This window comes from Tribolium castaneum, chromosome 9, assembly GCF_031307605.1.
Source record: "Tribolium castaneum strain GA2 chromosome 9, icTriCast1.1, whole genome shotgun sequence".
Lineage (NCBI taxonomy): Eukaryota > Metazoa > Arthropoda > Insecta > Coleoptera > Tenebrionidae > Tribolium > Tribolium castaneum.
In genome coordinates this window covers 665,452-685,271 of record NC_087402.1, presented here as the reverse complement: position 1 = coordinate 685,271, position 19,820 = coordinate 665,452, and the positions used below count along the sequence as shown (strand labels likewise).

At 31.8% G+C, this 19,820-nt stretch overlaps 1 protein-coding gene across 1 annotated transcript in view; it reads left to right on the top strand.

Moving 5' to 3' along the window:
• The window catches only part of LOC135267065 (amyloid-beta-like protein), a 30,097-nt gene that overhangs the window by 1,533 nt on the left and 8,744 nt on the right, over positions 1-19,820 (top strand). Inside the window, exons 2-3 of the mRNA XM_064358695.1 lie at positions 15,128-15,328; positions 18,999-19,146. Of these exons, the coding sequence (XP_064214765.1) occupies positions 15,128-15,328; positions 18,999-19,146 (349 nt within the window). The remainder of the gene's footprint in view (positions 1-15,127; positions 15,329-18,998; positions 19,147-19,820) is intronic.

The following is a 19,820-nucleotide window of genomic DNA, read 5'->3' as shown; positions in this document are numbered from 1 at the left end:
TTTTGCAAAAAAAATTAATACAATTGTTTAGCTTTTGACAAATTACCTTTCAACCAGTGTCTCAAATTTTGACTCATATCTTAAAAACTATAGCTCGTAGAGAAAAAATACAAACAGACTCAAAATCCTTGAACAATTCTGCATAAGAAAAGCTAAATTTCAATTGGCGACACTGCCAAACAGTGACAAAAGTATCAAAAACATTCTTCGTCTCTCTTAACTAATCTGTGCTTTGAAGCACCAAATTTTCACCGATATCTCAAGAAGTATCTGTCGTAGGTAAAAAACAAAGACAGATTTGGAATCCTCAGATAATTTTGCATAAGACAAGTTAAAAATCGAATTGTTTGGACTTCTCTCTTTTTCAAAAAGAAAAATTAAGTGTTTGAATTTTATCAAACTAAATTTTAACCAATGTCTCAAAGTTTGACTGATAACTTAAAAACTATGGCTCGTAGATGAAAAATAAAAATAGGCTCGGAATCCTTGAATATTTTTGCATAGGAAAAGCTAAATTTTAATTGTCTTCACTGTCTAACTTTAGCAAAAAAAAATAATAAAAGTCCTTCTCTTTTACTCGAATTAATTTCTTTCTTGAAGTACAAGATTTCAACGGTATCTCAAAAACTATCGGTCGTAGATAAAAACCAAAGGCAGATTTGGAATCCTCAGATAATTTTGCGTAAGAAAAGTTTAAAATCGAGTTGCTTGGACTTCTATCTTTTCCAAAAAGAAAAATTAAGTGTTTGAATTTTGTCAAACTAAATTTTAACCAATGTCTCAAAGTTTGACTGATACTTGAAAACCATGGCTCGTAGATGAAAAATAAAAATAGATTCGGAATCCTTGAATATTTTTGCATAGGAAAAGCTAAGATTTAATTGTCTTCACTGTCTAACTTTAGCAAAAAAAAAAAATAATAAAAGTCCTTCTCTTTTACTCGAATTAATTTCTTTCTTGAAGTACAAGATTTTCAACGGTATCTTAAAAACTATCTGTCGTAGGTAAAAACCAAAGGCAGATTTGGAATCCTCAGATAATTTTACGTAAGAAAAGTTAAAAATTTAGTTGTTGGGACTTCTCCATTTTCCAAAAAAAATAATACAACTGTTTAACTTTTGACAAATTAAATTTCAACCAGTGTTTAAAATTTTGACTCATATCTTAAAAACTATAGCTTGTAGAGAAAAAATACAAACAGACTCAAAATCCTTTGATAATTCTGCATAAGAAATTGCAGTCAATTGGCGACACTGCCAAACAGTGACAAAAATATCAAAAACATTCTTCGTCTCTCTTAACTAATCTGTGTCTTGAAGCACCAAATTTTCACCGATATCTCAAGAACTATCTGTCGTAGGTAAAAAACAAAGACAGATTTGGAATCCTCAGATGATTTTGCATAAGAAAAGTTAAAAATCGAATTGTTTGGACTTCTCTCTTTTTCAAAAAGAAAAATTAAGTGTTTGAATTTTGTCAAACTAAATTTTAACCAATGTCTCAAAGTTTGACTGATAACTTAAAAACTATGGCTCGTAGATGAAAAATAAAAATAGATTCGGAATCCTTGAATAATTTTACATAGGAAAAGCTAAATTTTAATTGTCTACACTGCCTAACTTTACCAAAAAATAATAAAAAAGTCCTTTTTACTCGAATTAATTTCTTTCTTGACGTACAAGATTTTCAACGGTATCTTAAAAACTATCGGTCGTAGATAAAAACCAAAGGCAGATTTGGAATCCTCAGAGAATTTTACGTAAGAAAAGTTAAAAATCTAGTTGTCTGGACTTCCCTTTAAGAAAAAATTAATAAAATTCTTTGGATTTTGGAAAATTGAATTTCAATCAATGTCTCAAAGTTTGACTGATACCTTAAAAACTATGACTTGTAGATGAAAAATAAGAATAGATTCAGAATCCTTAATTAATTTTGCATAGCAAGAGCTAAATTTCAATTGCTTAGAGACTGCATTTTTACTAATATCTCAAAAAATATTGGTCATTAAAAAAAATAAACAGTTTTAGAATCCCCAGTAAATTTTGCGTAAGAAAAGTAAAAAAATGAGTTGTTAGGCCTTTATCTTTTTTCAAAAAAAGTATTTATATTTTGGCAAATTCACCCAATTTCCACCAAAATTGACGAAATTCCAAAGAAAACTGAAGGGGGTTTTAATTAAAATAGTAAAAAAATGTTTGGGAAACTATTCCTTCACGAAATAGTTTCGAAAGGATTTTTATGAAACATCCAAAAAATGTTATTGTTGTCACCTCATTCTGTTCCTTTGTTCACCTATCACATTTTTCACTCCAAATTGTGCAACCGAACAAATATTTGTGTGGAATTGAGAGCAAGCTTAAATCTCTCAATAAAGTCAATAGAACGCATCTGGTGCCTCGCCACTTACAATTAAAATTCTCCTTTTTCCTCCGAAATAATTGTTTTATTTGCCTATAATTTATAAACGTATGTGTGTGTGTGTATGTAATGATTGCTTGGTATAGAATGGAAGAATAAAAGAGAGGGTTGTGATTTATGTTAGGGCCGATAACACGTTCAATGCCCGTTGCTGGGGCTACATTTATCAGTGTTATTCGCCTGCTAAACTAAAGGCAACATGTTCTTTATATTCTCTCCAAGACCCGAAACATTGTTGCACCGACAATTGGAAAACGTTTCTGCTCGAATTATTCGTTTGAAAAATAATTAAGACTGCTTAAAACTTTCGCATTATATTGTGTATTAAATTATTTGCAACACAATTGCCTTCCGAAATTGCCAGATAGCAAAGTTAACAGAATGGAAACGCTGACTGCTTTGCATTACGGAAATACACCGTATTGTTCCGATACGAATTGTGAATTATTATTCACTTATCAATTACGCACACTAACCGGAATTGGAGCCAGTTTAACGAACTGAAGGTGGCTTCAAACAGCTCGAAACGTCTAACTTGAAGAAAATGTGTGAATTTCTTGGGGATAAACCAATGTTTGGGTATTTATACAAAGGGAGTCAATATTGATTGTTGGTACATACTATTGTATCCAAGGAAATATCAATGTAAACACGTGTTCATTTCTATCGCTTTGTTGGAATATTGATGATTTATTTTGAATATGAATTAATTAAATTCGCGACGAAATTCGAGTTACAAGGTGGGCGTGTTTATAAATAAACGTTTCTTTAAATACAGGTGAGAATGCAAGAAGTTCTGACACATCTCTCGAATAGACTTAAAGACACACCCAAAAGTTAAATAATACGGTGACTGTCATCATGATCTCATTTCTACAATTACGACGACATTTAGAGTCGCGGCAAAAGACAAAGTCTTGTATGAACATAATTTCGAAGCCAGTTTAGAAATGTTGCGAGATTTTGCATTTTCTACCAAAAACAACTAATACGTAGTTTGGCCAAAATCGATCGTTGGAAATTGTTTTTCGTCATATTACCAACACAAAAGTGTGAAAAAACTGTGTTGTAAGCAGTTAAGAGGTTTTTAGCTAGAGTCAAAGCGGAGTGCTTTTAATTTTTTCTGTCAAAGTTAGACAGTCTAGACAATTTAAATTCATTTCTTCTTGTGCAAAATTATTCAAGGATTCTGAATATATTTTTATTTTTTTTCTAGGAGTAACAGTTTTAAAGATATGAGTCAAAGTTTAAGACATTGGTTTGTCAAAATCCAAACAATTGAAATTTTTTTTAAGTAAAAAGTTTGAAGAAGTCAATAATTTTTAACCATTCTTATCCAAAATTATGTGAGGATTCTAGTTCTGTCTTTGTTTCCTTTATACGACCGATAGTTTTTGAGATACCGGTGAAAATTTGGTGCCTGGAGACACAGATTGGAATAAAATAGAAATGTTTTTTTTTGACAAAGTTAGACAGTTTAGACAATTTAATTTTAGCTTTTATTATGCAAAATTATTCAAGGATTCTGAATCTCTTTTTATTTTTTTTCTAGGAGTAATAGTTTTAAAGATATGAGTCAAAGTTTAAGACATTGGTTTGTCAAAATCCAAACAATTGAAATTTTTTTTTATGTAAAAAGTTTGAAGAAGTCAATAATTTTTAACCATTCTTATCCAAAATTATGTGAGGATTCTAGATCTGTCTTTGTTGCCTTTATACGGCCGATAGTTTTTGAGATATCGGTGAAAATTTGGTGCCTAAAGACACAGATTGGAATAAATTAGAAATGTTTTTTTTTGACAAAGTTAGACAGTTTAGACAATTTAATTTTAGCTTTTATTATGCAAAATTATTCAAGGATTCTGAATCTAATTTTATTTTTTTTCTAGGAGTAATAGTTTTTAAGATATGAGTAAATGTTTAAGACATTGGTTTGTCAAAATTCAAACAGTATTTTTTTTTTTTTGAAAAGTGAAAAGTTTAAAGAACTCAATAATTTTTACCCATTCTTATGCAAAATTATGTGAGGATTCTAGATCTGTCTTTGTTTCCTTTATACGACCGATAGTTTTTGAGATACCGGTGAAAATTTGGTGCCTAGAGACACAGATTGGAATAAAATAGAAATGTTTTTTTTTGACAAAGTTTGACAGTTTAGACAATTTAATTTTAGTTTTTATTATGCAAAATTGTTTAAGGATTCTGAATCTGTTCTTATTTTTTTTCTACGAGCCATAGTTTTTAAATTATCAGTCAAACTTTGCAACATTGGTTAAAATTTCATTTGTCAAAAGCTAAACATTTATTTTTTTTTTAGAAAATGGAGAAGTCCAAACAACAAGATTTTTAACTTTTCTTACGTAAAATTGTTCGAGGATTCCAAATCTGTTTTTGTTTCTTATATACGACCGATAGTTTTTGAGATATCGGTGAAAATTTGGTGCCTCCGGCTGATTAGCTAGAGTAGATGAAGAGGTATTTTAATTTTTTTTTGTTATTGTTTGTCAGTCTAGATGACTGAAATTAGCTTTTTATACGTAAAATTTTTTGAGGATTTTGGAAATGTTTTTGTTTTCAACCTACAACCGATAGTTTTTGAAATAACAGTGAAAATTTGACGTCTCAAGACACAGATCAATTCGAGTAAAAGAGTGCTTCTAATTTTTTTTGTTAATTTTGGGCACTCTATACAATTAAAATTCAGTTTTTCTTATGCAAAATTATTCAGGGATTCTGAATATGTTTTTATTTTTCCTCTACGAGCTATAGTTTTTAAGATACGAGCCAAAATTTACGACACTGATTGAAATTTAATTTGTCAAAAGCCATACAGTTGTATTAATTTTTTTCGGAAAAGGGAGAAATCTAAACAACATTGTTCTTGACTTTCCTTACGTAAAATTATCTGAGGATTCTAAATCTGTCTTTGTTTCTTATCTACGACCGATAGTTTTTGAGATATCAGTGAAAATTTGGTGCCTCAAGACTGATTAGCTAGATTAAATGAAGAGGTATTTTAATTTTTTTTTGTTATTGTTACGCAGTCTAGATGACTGAAATTAGCTTTTTATACGCAAAATTTTCTGAGTATTTTGGAAATGTTTTTGTTTTCAACCTACAACCGATAGTTTTTGAAATAACAGTGAAAATTTGACGTCTCAAGACACAGATCAATTCGAGTAAAAGAGTGCTTCTAATTTTTTTTGTTAAACTTGGGCACACTATACAATTAAAATTCAGCTTTTCTTATGCAAAATTATTCAGGGATTCCGTTTTTATTTTTCCTCTACGAGTTATAGTTTTTAAGATACGAGCCAAAATTTGCGACACTGATTGAAATTTAATTTGTCAAAAGTCATACAGTTGTATTAATTTTTTTCGGAAAAGGGAGACATCTAAACAACATTGTTCTTGACTTTCCTTACGTAAAATTATCTGAGGATTCTAAATCTGTCTTTGTTTCTTACCTACGACCGATAGTTTTTGAGATATCGGTGAAAATTTGGTGCCTCAGGCCGATTAGTTAGAGTAAATGAAGAGGTATTTTAATTTTTTTTGTTATTGTTAGGCAGTCTAGATGACTGAAATTAGCTTTTTGTACGCAAAATTTTCTGAGGATTTTGGAAATGTTTTTGTTTTCAACCTACAACCGGTATTTTTTTAAATTACTGTGAAAATTTGACGTCTCAAGACACAGATTAATTCGAGTAAAAGAGTTCTTCTAATTTTTTTTGTTAAACTTGGGCACACTATACAATTAAAATTCAGCTTTTCTTATGCAAAATTATTCAGGGATTCTGAATATGTTTTTATTTTTCCTCTACGAGTTATAGTTTTTAAGATACGAGCCAAAATTTGAGACACTGATTGAAATTTAATTTGTCAAAAGCCATACAGTTGTATCAATTTTTTTCGGAAAAGGGAGAAATCTAAACAACATTGTTCTTGACTCTCCATACGTAAAATTATCTGAGGATTCTAAATCTGTCTTTGTTTCTTATCTACGAACGATAGTTTTTGAGATATCGGTGAAAATTTGGTGCCTCACGCCGATTAGTTAGAGTAAATGAAGAGGTATTTTAATTTTTTTTGTTATTGTTTGGCAGTCTAGATGACTGAAATTAGCTTTTTGTACGCAAAATTTTCTGAGGATTTTGGAAATGTTTTTGTTTTCAACCTACAACCGGTATTTTTTTAAATAACTGTGAAAATTTGACGTCTCAAGACACAGATTAATTCGAGTAAAAGAGTGCTTTTAATTTTTTTTGTTAAACTTGGGCACATTATACAATTAAAATTCAGCTTTTCTTATGCAAAATTATTCAAGGATTCTGAATATGTTTTTATTTTTCCTCTACGAGCTATAGTTTTTAAGATACGAGCCAAAATTTGAGACACTGATTGAAATTTAATTTGTCAAAAGCCATACAGTTGTATTAATTTTTTTCGGAAAAGGGAGAAATCTAAACAACATTGTTCTTGACTTTCTTTACGTAAAATTATCTGAGGATTCTAAATCTGTCTTTGTTTCTTATCTACGACCGATAGTTTTTGAGATATCGGTGAAAATTTGGTGCCTCAGGCCGATTAGTTAGAGTAAATGAAGAGGTATTTTAATTTTTTTTGTTATTGTTAGGCAGTCTAGATGGCTGAAATTAGCTTTTAATAGGCAAAATTTTCTGAGGATTTTGGAAATGTTTTTGTTTTCAACGTACAACCGGTATTTTTTTAAATTACTGTGAAAATTTGACGTCTCAAGACACAGATTAATTCGAGTAAAAGAGTTCTTCTAATTTTTTTTGTTAAACTTGGGCACACTATACAATTAAAATTCAGCTTTTCTTATGCAAAATTATTCAGGGATTCTGAATATGTTTTTATTTTTCCTCTACGAGTTATAGTTTTTAAGATACGAGCCAAAATTTGAGACACTGATTGAAATTTAATTTGTCAAAAGCCATACAGTTGTATCAATTTTTTTCGGAAAAGGGAGAAATCTAAACAACATTGTTCTTGACTCTCCATACGTAAAATTATCTGAGGATTCTAAATCTGTCTTTGTTTCTTATCTACGAACGATAGTTTTTGAGATATCGGTGAAAATTTGGTGCCTCACGCCGATTAGTTAGAGTAAATGAAGAGGTATTTTAATTTTTTTTGTTATTGTTTGGCAGTCTAGATGACTGAAATTAGCTTTTTGTACGCAAAATTTTCTGAGGATTTTGGAAATGTTTTTGTTTTCAACCTACAACCGGTATTTTTTTAAATAACTGTGAAAATTTGACGTCTCAAGACACAGATTAATTCGAGTAAAAGAGTGCTTTTAATTTTTTTTGTTAAACTTGGGCACATTATACAATTAAAATTCAGCTTTTCTTATGCAAAATTATTCAAGGATTCTGAATATGTTTTTATTTTTCCTCTACGAGCTATAGTTTTTAAGATACGAGCCAAAATTTGAGACACTGATTGAAATTTAATTTGTCAAAAGCCATACAGTTGTATTAATTTTTTTCGGAAAAGGGAGAAATCTAAACAACATTGTTCTTGACTTTCTTTACGTAAAATTATCTGAGGATTCTAAATCTGTCTTTGTTTCTTATCTACGACCGATAGTTTTTGAGATATCGGTGAAAATTTGGTGCCTCAGGCCGATTAGTTAGAGTAAATGAAGAGGTATTTTAATTTTTTTTGTTATTGTTAGGCAGTCTAGATGGCTGAAATTAGCTTTTAATAGGCAAAATTTTCTGAGGATTTTGGAAATGTTTTTGTTTTCAACGTACAACCGGTATTTTTTTAAATTACAGTGAAAATTTGACGTCTCAAGACACAGATTAATTCGAGTAAAAGAGTGCTTCTAATTTTTTTTTGTTAAACTTGGGCACACTATACAATTAAAATTCAGCTTTTCTTATGCAAAATTATTCAGGGATTCTGAATATGTTTTTATTTTTCCTCTACGAGTTATAGTTTTTAAGATACGAGCCAAAATTTGAGACACTGATTGAAATTTAATTTGTCAAAAGCCATACAGTTGTATTAATTTTTTTCGGAAAAGGGAGAAATCTAAACAACATTGTTCTTGACTCTCCTTACGTAAAATTATCTGAGGATTCTAAATCTGTCTTTGTTTCTTATCTACGAACGATAGTTTTTGAGATATCGGTAAAAATTTGGTGCCTCAGGCCGATTAGTTAGAGTAAATGAAGAGGTATTTTAATTTTTTTTTGTTATTGTTTGGCAGTCTAGATGACTGAAATTAGCTTTTTGTACGCAAAATTTTCTGAGGATTTTGGAAATGTTTTTGTTTTCAACCTACAACCGGTATTTTTTTAAATAACTGAAAATTTGACGTCTCAAGACACAGATTAATTCGAGTAAAAGAGTGCTTCTAATTTTTTTTGTTAAACTTGGGCACACTATACAATTAAAATTCAGCTTTTCTTATGCAAAATTATTCAGGAATTCTGAATATGTTTTTATTTTTTCTCTACAAGCTATGGTTTTTAAAATATGAACCAAAATTTAAAAAATCTAAAAGCACAAATCACTACTTATTCTAATTAATGTGTTTCAAAAACTGTCAACTTCAGAAAAAAAATAAAGACTTAGAATGAAAATTTGATCCTTTTGAGGCTTCATTCTGTTGAAAAAATATGTAATAAATAATTGGTAAAAGAAAGAGATTATAAAGCCACCGCACGATGTTTCCCTTATTAGTCACCGAAATCGATATGAAAACAGGGGTGAAAAAGTAGGTATATCCCCGGATAAGATTTTCTTTGGACAGTGCCAAGCTCAAGTAGGTTTCATTGTAATGCGACACGCAATGCCCTAGAGCCAGATTATTGAACCATTTCTTCGTGCAATTACATTTCAGTTATTGCTTCATTTGGAAGTAAGAAAAACGCGTGGGTTATTGACAACGAGACAGATGGTTAATGGAGCAGGTCTTGTCCTTTGTGTCACAACGTGGGTGCACCACCTACTCATTATTCTACCTTAATAAAGCCAACTTTATGACCCACTAAGCTTGAAATTTTTTTAAAGTAATTCAAGGGTTTAATGTTAAAGTCATAAAGAAGTGATTTGGTTGGAGTTTGCCCTAACAACTCCCATGTGTGACCCGAAAATGTGTCTATGTGGAGTAATTTTTTCCATTGTTTGGGATTATCTCTGATTAGGTCACAATTTCAAGCCGGTTAGAAGCCGGAAGCTTATTATGCTAGAATCAGGTCGTTTACCTGGCGAGGGTCAGTTTGCATGTCTGTGAGACATCGTAGGTGGACTGCAGTTGTTCATAACGAAGGTGTCGAGAAATATTTCTCCCAACATTTTTGTTTGAACAAACTGAAAATCTCACACGGAGAGATCGAGGCAATGTTTTCTTTGTGATAACGGTTCTAGGAGTGTGATATTACACTTGTTTTTTTCATCAGCTCTCGTAAAAATTAACAATCCTGCGAGTGAATTGCAAATGTTGCTATTATTTCCGATGGAATTACTTTGCAAATTGCAGAGGGAATTTTTCAGTGGAAAATGTTTGAGTCGATTGGTGTCAGCAGGAACATGTTAGTTGCATCAGCCGCTTCCATCTTGCCAAAGTTTGAATTTATATTTTTCACGACGTGATAGATGCGAGAAATTCGCCGCTGAAATGTAAACAAGCAAAGAAATGAAAAATACGTCCCTGTAGGACCACACACGTTTGCTGGCTTTTCTTTATCTAATAAAATAACGACGCGATTTTTCACAACTCAAACGCTCACAATTAAGCTACAAACTTTTCGGCAAGCATTTTTATGCGAAAATTCATTTTTCCACCAACATAGAAGGGATTACAAGACTGTGTATAAAGTTGTTAAAAATTTGACTGATATCTGAAAACACGTTCAGATTCCTGTCTTCTAATTTTTTTGTTATGGTTTCTAGACAATTGAAATTTAGTTTTTCGTGTGGAAAAGTATTCAAGGTTTCTGAATCTATTTTTATTTTTTTTCTAGAAGTAATAGTTTTTAAGATATGAGTCAATGTTTAAGACATTGGTTTGTCAAAATCCAAACAATACATTTTTTTTGAAAATTGAAAAGTTTAAAGAACTCAATAATTTTTAACCACTCTTATGCAAAATTATGCGAGGATTTCAGATCTGTCTTTGTTTCGTTGATACGACCGATAGTTTTTGAGATATCGGTGAAAATTTGGTGCCTAAAGACACAGATTGGAATAAAATAGAAATGTTTTTTTTGACACAGTTTGACAGTTTAGACAATTTAATTTGAGCTTTCATTATGCAAAATTGTTCAAGGATTCTGAATCTGTTTTTATTTTTCTTCTACGAGCCATAGTTTTTAAGTTATCAATCAAATTTTGCAACATTGGTTAAAATTTCATTTGTCAAAAACCAAACATTTCTTTTTTTTAGCAAATGGAGAAGTCCAAACAACTAGATTTTTAACTTTTCTTACGCAAAATTATCCGAGGATTCCAAAGCTGTCTTTGTTTCTTATCTACAACTGATAGTTTCTGAGACATCGGTGAAAATTTGGTGCCGCAGGCCGATTAGTTACCGATTAGTACCGAAGAGGTACTTTTATTTTTTTTGTTATTGTTAGGCAGTCTAGATGGTGACTGAAATTAGCTTTTAACATGCAAAATTTTGTGGGGATTTTGGAAATGTTTTTGTTCTCAACCTACAACCGATAGTTTTTGAGATAACAGTGAAACTCAAACGCTCACAATTAAGCTACAAACTTTTCGGCAAGCATTTTTATGCGAAAATTCATTTTTCCACCAACATAGAAGGGATTACAAGATTGTGTATAAAGTTGACACAATTTGACTGATATCTGAAAATACGTTCAGATTCCTTGCTTCTAATTTTTTGTTATAGTTTCTAGACAATTGAAATTTAGTTTTTCGTGTGGAAAAGTATTCAAGGTTTTTGAACGTGTTTTTATTTTTTGTCTACGAGCTTTAGCTTTCAAGATATGAGTTAAAGTTTGAGGCATTGACAAGAATTTTGTTTTTCAAATACTTGTATTTTTTGGAGAGGGAGAAGTTTAAACAGCTCTATTTTTAGCTTTACCTATGCAGAATTATTCAGGGATTCTGAATCTCTTTATATTTTTTCTCTACGACTGATAGTTCTTAAAATATCAATCAAAGTTTGTGACATTATTTGAAAATTTGGTCACAATGTTTTATCGAGTATGAAATTAGAAAAACTGGGTCAATGATAATTGATTATTTTGCCACAAATATTATAAACAAACCTACAAGATTTATTAAGAAAAATTGACACAATTCAAGATAATTACGCTAAGTATTAGAGCTGTGATAGTATTTTCAGGAACAATAATTCGCTTAATCCAATTTTTGTTGAAAATGCTTTTAAGTTGGATAAACGTTACCAGCTTAATTTAAAAGTCAGTTAATTCGTTTATAAGAAAATTTGTGTATTATCAGTGGATAATTTATTCGGGGTTTTTGTGAATTTTATTCTTCAAAACAAAGCGCGGATAAAGGGTGGATAAAGGTTAATAATTTATGCTCTGCAGCGTTCGATTTATAGGCCACAATAACGCTCGGAATAAAAATTTCGCTCGAATCAATGCAAGAGCCCAGCTCTAATATTCACAATGTGGTTGATTTTTTTGTGCATTGTAACATAACTACGGTCACATTTACACCGAAATATCTTCAAGGGTCGACTGAATTGTAAATACAGACGGAAATTGAGTCTGGATAGCCCTCTGAAGTCGGAATTTTAAGTCGGCAAACACAGGGAAAGGCGCTATTTAATTAAGACCAGGAATAGGACGATACAGAAAGTTAAATCGTATCGAAAGGTTCTAGTTTTGTAAATTTAATTCGGAAAGAATTGAACAAGACTTGACTCCAATTTGTCGCTTGTGACTTGAGTTGGGTCTTGAGTCCAATCAGTGTCACGACAAAAATTCCAAAAATTAATTTAAACCGAAATAATTGATTTGAATTCGGTTCGCTCGTTTTTTTTTCTTTTGGAATTTGTGCCGACATTTCTCTTTACAAATGAACATCATCTTCATAAAGCTCGTGAAATATTCCGGTTCGAAGGAAGAAGCGAACGCTCTGACAAGCCGGATTCTTATATTTAATCCTGTCATTTGCCTCGTTCTAACTACCATCGCTGTCATTGTTTTCGAGCAATTTGTAGTCTTTACACCCTCTATCACTCCACACTCCATCAACTGGCTCACTTGCCCCAGCTTAAATTTAATAAAGAAAAAATATCGGTGAAAATTTGGTGCCTCAGACACCATTAATTCGAGTGTTTCTATTTTTTTTTCTGGAAGTGAGGAAGTCTAGACAATTGAAATTCAGCTTTTCTTATGCAAAATTGTTCGAGGATTCCGAATCTGTTTTGGTTTTTCTTGTACGAGGGATAGTTTTTAAGATATGAGCCAAAGTTTGGCTATGATTGAAATTTAATTTGTCAAAAGCCATACAGTTGTATTAATTTTTTTCGGAAAAGGGAGAAGTCTAAACAACATTGTTCTCGACTTTCCTTACGTAAAATTATCTGAGGATTCCAAATCTGTCTTTGTTTTTTACCTACGACTGATAGTTTTATTTAAAAATTAAATCGCGTAAAAAACAGTGCTTTTAATTTTTCTGTTAAAGTTGGTCTAGACAGTTGAAATTTAGCTTTGAAAGCTCCCAGTTCATGCCCCAGTTGAAATTTAATAAAAAACCAACTCGCAATGATTGATAACAATTTGGGCTAGTTGATGCTAAAAAGCGCCAACAGATTCCTATGCTAATATCGGGGATAAATAGCGGCGCTTGTTCTGCTTTTGACATGAAATATATATGGAAATCCAAGGGCCCTTCAGCTATTTATGCCCCGAGTTGCAATTTAAGCTTGATCGCTAAATATCGGTGAACTAAATCGGCTCGCAAAATCGTAATTATTGTGAAAGAACGCGTCTTTATTTTGGGCAAAAGCTGCGATAAAAAAGGGATATTTCGTGAAGGAACAGTGTTTAGAGAGGGTTTGGCATCAGCCAGAACGTCAGGCATGAGTCATACCGGCTTTGATATTGATTTCTGGCGGCACTTTCGGAGAGGGGGCCTTTTCTCTTTAGTCTCAAGAAAACTTTACTAAGTATCTTACAAATTAGCACCCTTCGTGCCACTGTAATTGCAGGCGATTTCTTTTATTTCGGGCGAAAATCTACTCGAAAATTGCACCGAAACACAAACAACATTTATAACAAAAAACAAGAATTCGTCAAAAAAATTAAAAGTATAAATATTCTAAAATAGCTAAAATTCACAGAAAAGTGAGATAAGATTCAAAGTTAAGTACTTTTTTACAATAAACCGTCCGATCTGCTTTAGTTTCTTATAAATCCTTGATTATACTGGCAATATTTAAATATTATTTTTATATCAGTGAAGTTATGTTAGATTTCTAGAAATTTCTTTCTTAGAATTTAGTTAAATAATCAAAAAAAAACTACAAACCCAGGAATAAACAACACCAAAATTCTTCTAAATTGTTCGAAAAATCAATAAGTTGCGTTGTATTTACGAAAAACATTACGATTGTTTTAAATTCTCAGCAGGCGTAGATATATTTTTGTTAGGTTGGCCTCAGGTCCTGTCAGGTACTGTCTTTATGACATTGTCTTGTCAAAAATTCGCTGTGTTGTCAGTTCTACTGCTTATTTATTTAAAATGTCGAAAATAATTTCTGTTGATAAGAAAGTGTGCATCAAAAGATGCTTTGAAGGATGCAAAAATGACAGACCCGACTTTTTTACCTAATGATAATGAGTAGAATAACAAATAAAACGTATTTAATTATTTATTTAAAAAACGAAGCAAACTGACAACAGTCCTTGGTTGTCATCAATTATAACCCAAAATAAATTTCTTATGACAACTCACAGTACTGTCAAATAAAATGTCAGATTTTCATAGACAGTCCGAATTTAAAACAATCGTGAACGGTGTATAGAATCAAAGTATTCAAACTTGGGTATTTTACTAAAAATTGTTTCGATTTCCTCTGGATTTATTCGTTTTTCTGCAAGAAATTTCCGAGTCAAGTCTCGAAACCGCAGCACCGTACTTAATATGCACATTGGTTTCTAATCTATTTCCGACACTCGCGTGCTAACACAACTTATTACGAGAGATTGTCTCCCAAATACCTACAACCCAACTAACTTGTTGTTAATGTTAATTCCAACAATTTACTCATCACAACACTTTTTTCAAACTAAACCGACTCGTTAGTTTTGGCGGATGCGCCGGGATATCACCTCGAGGGACGATTATTCATGATGTATCGTTTGTGTAAAAGCAACATTAAAAGGAAATCGAGCCGATCATTAGCAAACCGGTATCGATTTAATGCCATTAGCACACAACACGATTTATTCTCCAACTAGTAGCCAAAAAGCCACATTTTTTTACACGCAATTTCGAAATAAATTTGTTCGATTTTTACAAATATTGTACCTAGCTTAAAAAACTCCTTTATAAAAAATGAAAGCAGATCAGAATCCTTGAAAAATTATTTGCTTTCATTTTACAAAATCCGGTCTCTGTTGATGAGTTTTGGGTAAAAGTTGTGAACGGAGCCTTTAATTAACCGTAGTGTAATTTAGCTTGGGCGTGAGCAGCTTTTGTGAACTTTTGTGTTTGTTTTTTGCAGGGCCTTCAAGACAGTAGCTTAAACAGCGGGGCTGTGTCCCACTTCGAACCTCAGGTAGCAATGCTTTGTGATGCGGGCCCCCATGGCCAAGAGGCATATCATCCAAAGTATATGACAGAGCAAGGGGAATGGCTCTCAGATCTCTACTCCAAAGCCACGTGTTTTAAGGACAAAATGGATATTTTGAACTATTGCAAAAAGGTACGGGAACACGCTTTTTTCTTTCCTTTTTTTACTATGAATTATTCGGCCAAATCGAATGCGCACAAGTGGCCATTAAATAAGCGACATATTGGACGAATATCTCCATTCGTTTTATTGCCGAATTCGTCTTAAATTATTGCAGTTTTTCCCATTTTTTTCTGACACACAAGAAACGTGATATAATTCAAAGTGGTTAAGGGGATTTTAAGATTGGTATCGTTGCTTAAATAATCGTAAAATTTAACAAGGTAAATTACAAGTTTAGTCTTTGTTTTAATTTCTCTATTACGATAAAACTGTGACCTTTAACTTTTTTATTTGCTCAATTACGGCTAAACTATTCTAAAAAGTGAAACTATTTTGATCCATATCTATGCAAAATGATCCGGGGAATCGATTGGCATCGAGAAAATTACCAAATTCCGAATAGTTTTTTAGTTATGAATTTTTTAAAATTTCACCAATTTTTGCATTTATCAGCAATTTGCTAGAAAACTATAAGTTGGAGAATAATGGTCTTTTTTGAAAAAGATAGATAATTTAAAGAGCTTTCCAACGATAATAAACTTTATAAGGTTATCTCTAGTAGTTCTGGATTTATTGCTTGATAAATGATCCTTGTACACAAAATCGACCAAAATCTCGACAAAAATTGAAAAAATCAAATATCAAACAATCGAACATATGGACTTTTTGTGGACTTTTCACAACTCTAGAGGGATGTAAAGGCATTTAAAAGTCCATAAAAGCATGCTAAAACGAATTAAAAAAAATTTTTTTTCACCGTCTTGAAGGTAAGTGTATTTATTACTCTGGAAATTTTAAGCAAAAAAATTCAAAATTTTAAATCTCGTGAAAAGTTGGTATTATACGCAAAATGAGCCGCTGAATTCAATGGAACAAACCCCATTGTCCTACCACTTTTAGTTTTTGAGTTATGAATTTTTTTTGTTGGATAAAATTTTCCACTATAACAAATGGCTACCTAATTTTAGGCAAAAAATTTTTAATTTTTAATTCTTGTGAAAATTTGATATAATATGTAAAACGAGCCGTAGAATTCAATGGAACAAACCGCAGTGCTCTACGACTTTTAGTTTTTTTTTTATAAATTTTTTTAGTGAAAAACTTTGATCGCCTCTGTAGCCGGAACCGTTGCCCGGAGCGGCTCCGGGTTTAATCAAAAAATAGAGAAAATTAAGCGCTATCAAATGATTTTTTGTTCGTTGCTCTAAGTCTTACAGTTTCCGAGAAAAACGCAAAAAAAGGTTTCCATTTTCACTTTTTTTCAATTTTCAACCGCCAATTACGGCCAAACTATTAGAGTTATCGAAAAACGGAAAAATCGAGGACAACCGGAATAAAAAGCTCTACGAAATGGCATAAGACTTAAGGCGATATCTCACAAAAAAATTTTCAATTTTCAAACGCCGATTACGGCCAAACTAAAAGAGCTAGGAGAAAACGCTTTTTTAGATCGGAAAGAGCACATCAAAATCTATAAGATAGAATCGGTTTTATTTGATTTTGAGGCACTTTAAAAAATGACCGATTTTAAGGGGGGGGTGTTAATTTTTTTTTAATTTTTTTTATTATCTCATTTACGGCTAAACTATTCTAAAAAGTAAAACTATTTTGATCCGTATCTATGCAAAATGATCCGGGGAATCGATTGGCATCGAGAAAATTACCAAATTCTGAATAGTTTTTTAGTTATGAATTTTTTAAAATTTCACCAATTTTTGTATTTATCAGCAATTTACTCGAAAACTATAAGTCGGAGAACAATAATCTTTTTTGAAAAAAATAGATAATTTAAAGAGCTTTCCAACGATAATACACTTCATGGGGTTATCTCTGATAGTTCCGGAGCTATTGCTCGACAAATGTTCCGGGTACCTAAAATCGACAAAAATTGCGACGAAAATTGAAAAAATCAAATATCAAAAAATCGAATATATGGACTTTTTGTGGACTTTTAACAACTCTAGAGGGATGTAAAAGCATATAAAAGTCCATAAAAGTACTCTAGAACGAGTTTAAAAAAATTTTTTTTTTCACCTTCTTGAAGGTAAGTGTATTTCCTCAGGAAATTTTAAGCAAAAAAATTTAAAATTTTAAATCTCGTGAAAAGTTGGTATTATACGCAAAATGAGCCGCTGAATTCATTGGAACAAACCGTTTTGCTCTACGGCTTTTAGTTTTTGAGTTATGAATTTTTTTTTGTTGAATAAAATTTTCCACTATAGATATTGCCTATCTTAATTTTTAGCAAAAAACTTTAAAAGTTTAGATCTCGTTAAAAGTTGGTTTAATACAGAAAATGAGCCGTAGAATTCAATGGAACAAACCGCATTGCTCTACGACTTTTAGTTTTCGAGTGATGATTTTTTTTGTTGAAAAACTTTGATCGCCTCTGTAGCCGGAACCGTTGCCCGAGCGGCTTCGGGTTTTGACGAAAAAATAGATAATTTTAAGCGTTTGGTATCAATGGTAGCAATTTTTACATTTTTTAAATTTTCAAACACCGATTATTCCAAAAACCAAATGTTTTAGAAAGCTTGTAAGTAGCTATAAATACTGGGTGTTAGTGACGTGAAACATCACCCTCTGACACACCAATGAGTAAAATGTGGCTGTGTAATTACATTTTGGAGAACTATCTCGCATACATAATCCAGCACTTGTCGAAACATAACTCAAATGAAATTCGCTCGTTATTTATGTTCCGAAAATTCAATTCGTATTAAAAAAAGAGAATCCGTTTCAAGTTGCTTGCTAAAAAATTATTGCAATTTTTATCGATTGAAGGATGAAATGACAGTTTTGCGAATACCGAACGTGCGTTGAAGACAAATGGGAAATTATGGTATGTGGTAGAGTTGGTAAACTAGGCGCTGTTGAAAATTAAATTAAACGCTCCAGAACAGCTCTTGGAACCGTCAAAGACCTAACTTTGCTCTGCCTATTTCGTGTATCCTTAATTGGTTACTCAAATATATGTCGATCGCTATTACTTTAACCGAATTAAGAACACTTATAAATACGTCCCTTTATTTTCACGCGCTCATGAACTGCGAACACAAACAACTCACCCGAAAAAAGGGGAATATTTTTAGAATCCTTTTCATCCTCCTTTAAATAACATTTGTATGGATTTTATTAAACCGAAAAGTCGGATAACTCATCTGAAAAAAAAAATTGTTACTAAAAATTAGTGCTATAGAAAAAATTAAGTATGTCTTTCTTTCTCGTAATCGGTGTAAGTTATTGGTTTAAACTTTGGCCCTAGTTGTGAAAATTTGGTGTAATAACAGAGATAATTGGATGGGGAATTCGGTGAATTGAATGCAGTCGTATTCAAATTCCATCGAACACCTTTGTGTCGCAAAGTTGTGGCGATTAGCACAAGCCCTCATACAATTTAATTACAAGATAGAGAATAATGCAAACATTTTCATTTGGACGGAAATTGCTTGCTTGCTTGCTTGTGCCTGTCCAATAATTTTCTTATTTATCTCGGAGCCATCTGTTATCATTCTCTGGCCAATAATAATGGATAATCAATCAGTCCGCCTCACTCAAATATCATCGGATTTGATTTCTTCGACGAAGAATTTCATTAAGATTTGTGGGCAATCGATCGATCATTATTAATCTTTTTCAGGTGTACCCCAAGCGAGATATCACAAACATCGTCGAAAGCAGTCATTATTTGAAGATTGCCTCCTGGTGCAAAGCCGGCTCCACACCTGGGGCACAGGCTAGGGGCAAGTGCAAGACTGCCAGATGGGTCAAACCGTTCCGGTGTCTAGGTGAGTGTTTTGTTTTTTTATTTTTTTTAAATTACTGCCTAAAAAAATACTCACTTTTTCATATTTCTGTGATTTTTGTTGTTGTGTATTCTTTTGTTTTTGAATTCGAAGCTTTTTTGCGTTATTTTGACGGATCTGTCACTTTGACGGCATTCACAATTTAAATTTCAAAGGTGACTTGATGAACAACCATTTTTGAATACATTGTATATTCTTATAACTTTGAACTTTCCTAATATATTTTTTAATGCATATTTTTGTTAAAAAAAAAAACTAATATAAAATTTATAGGGTGTTCGGTTTAAAAGTCCTAATTTATGTAATTCCGACAGTGTAGATTTTAATTAGTTGTGTAAGTCCTAGTACATACAGCGAGTTCATTTTCTAGGTTGAGATGAATTCTTGCAGAAAAACGAACAAATTTTGTAACAACAATATTTAGGTTCAGCGCTTAATTAACTTCTTTATAGCTTAATTTGTGTAAAAGTTTCGTTTTGTTTATTTTTGTAGTGGAATTTATTATTTTTATTATTATTTTTGCTGCAGTAGCAATTAATAACGAGTAAAGTTAGAAACTGGCTAAAAATCCAGTCTCTCGTGATAAATTATAAACAATTATGCACAGTGTCATCTTGTGGTGTAACCAAGACACGGATTTATTACCCGAACCACAA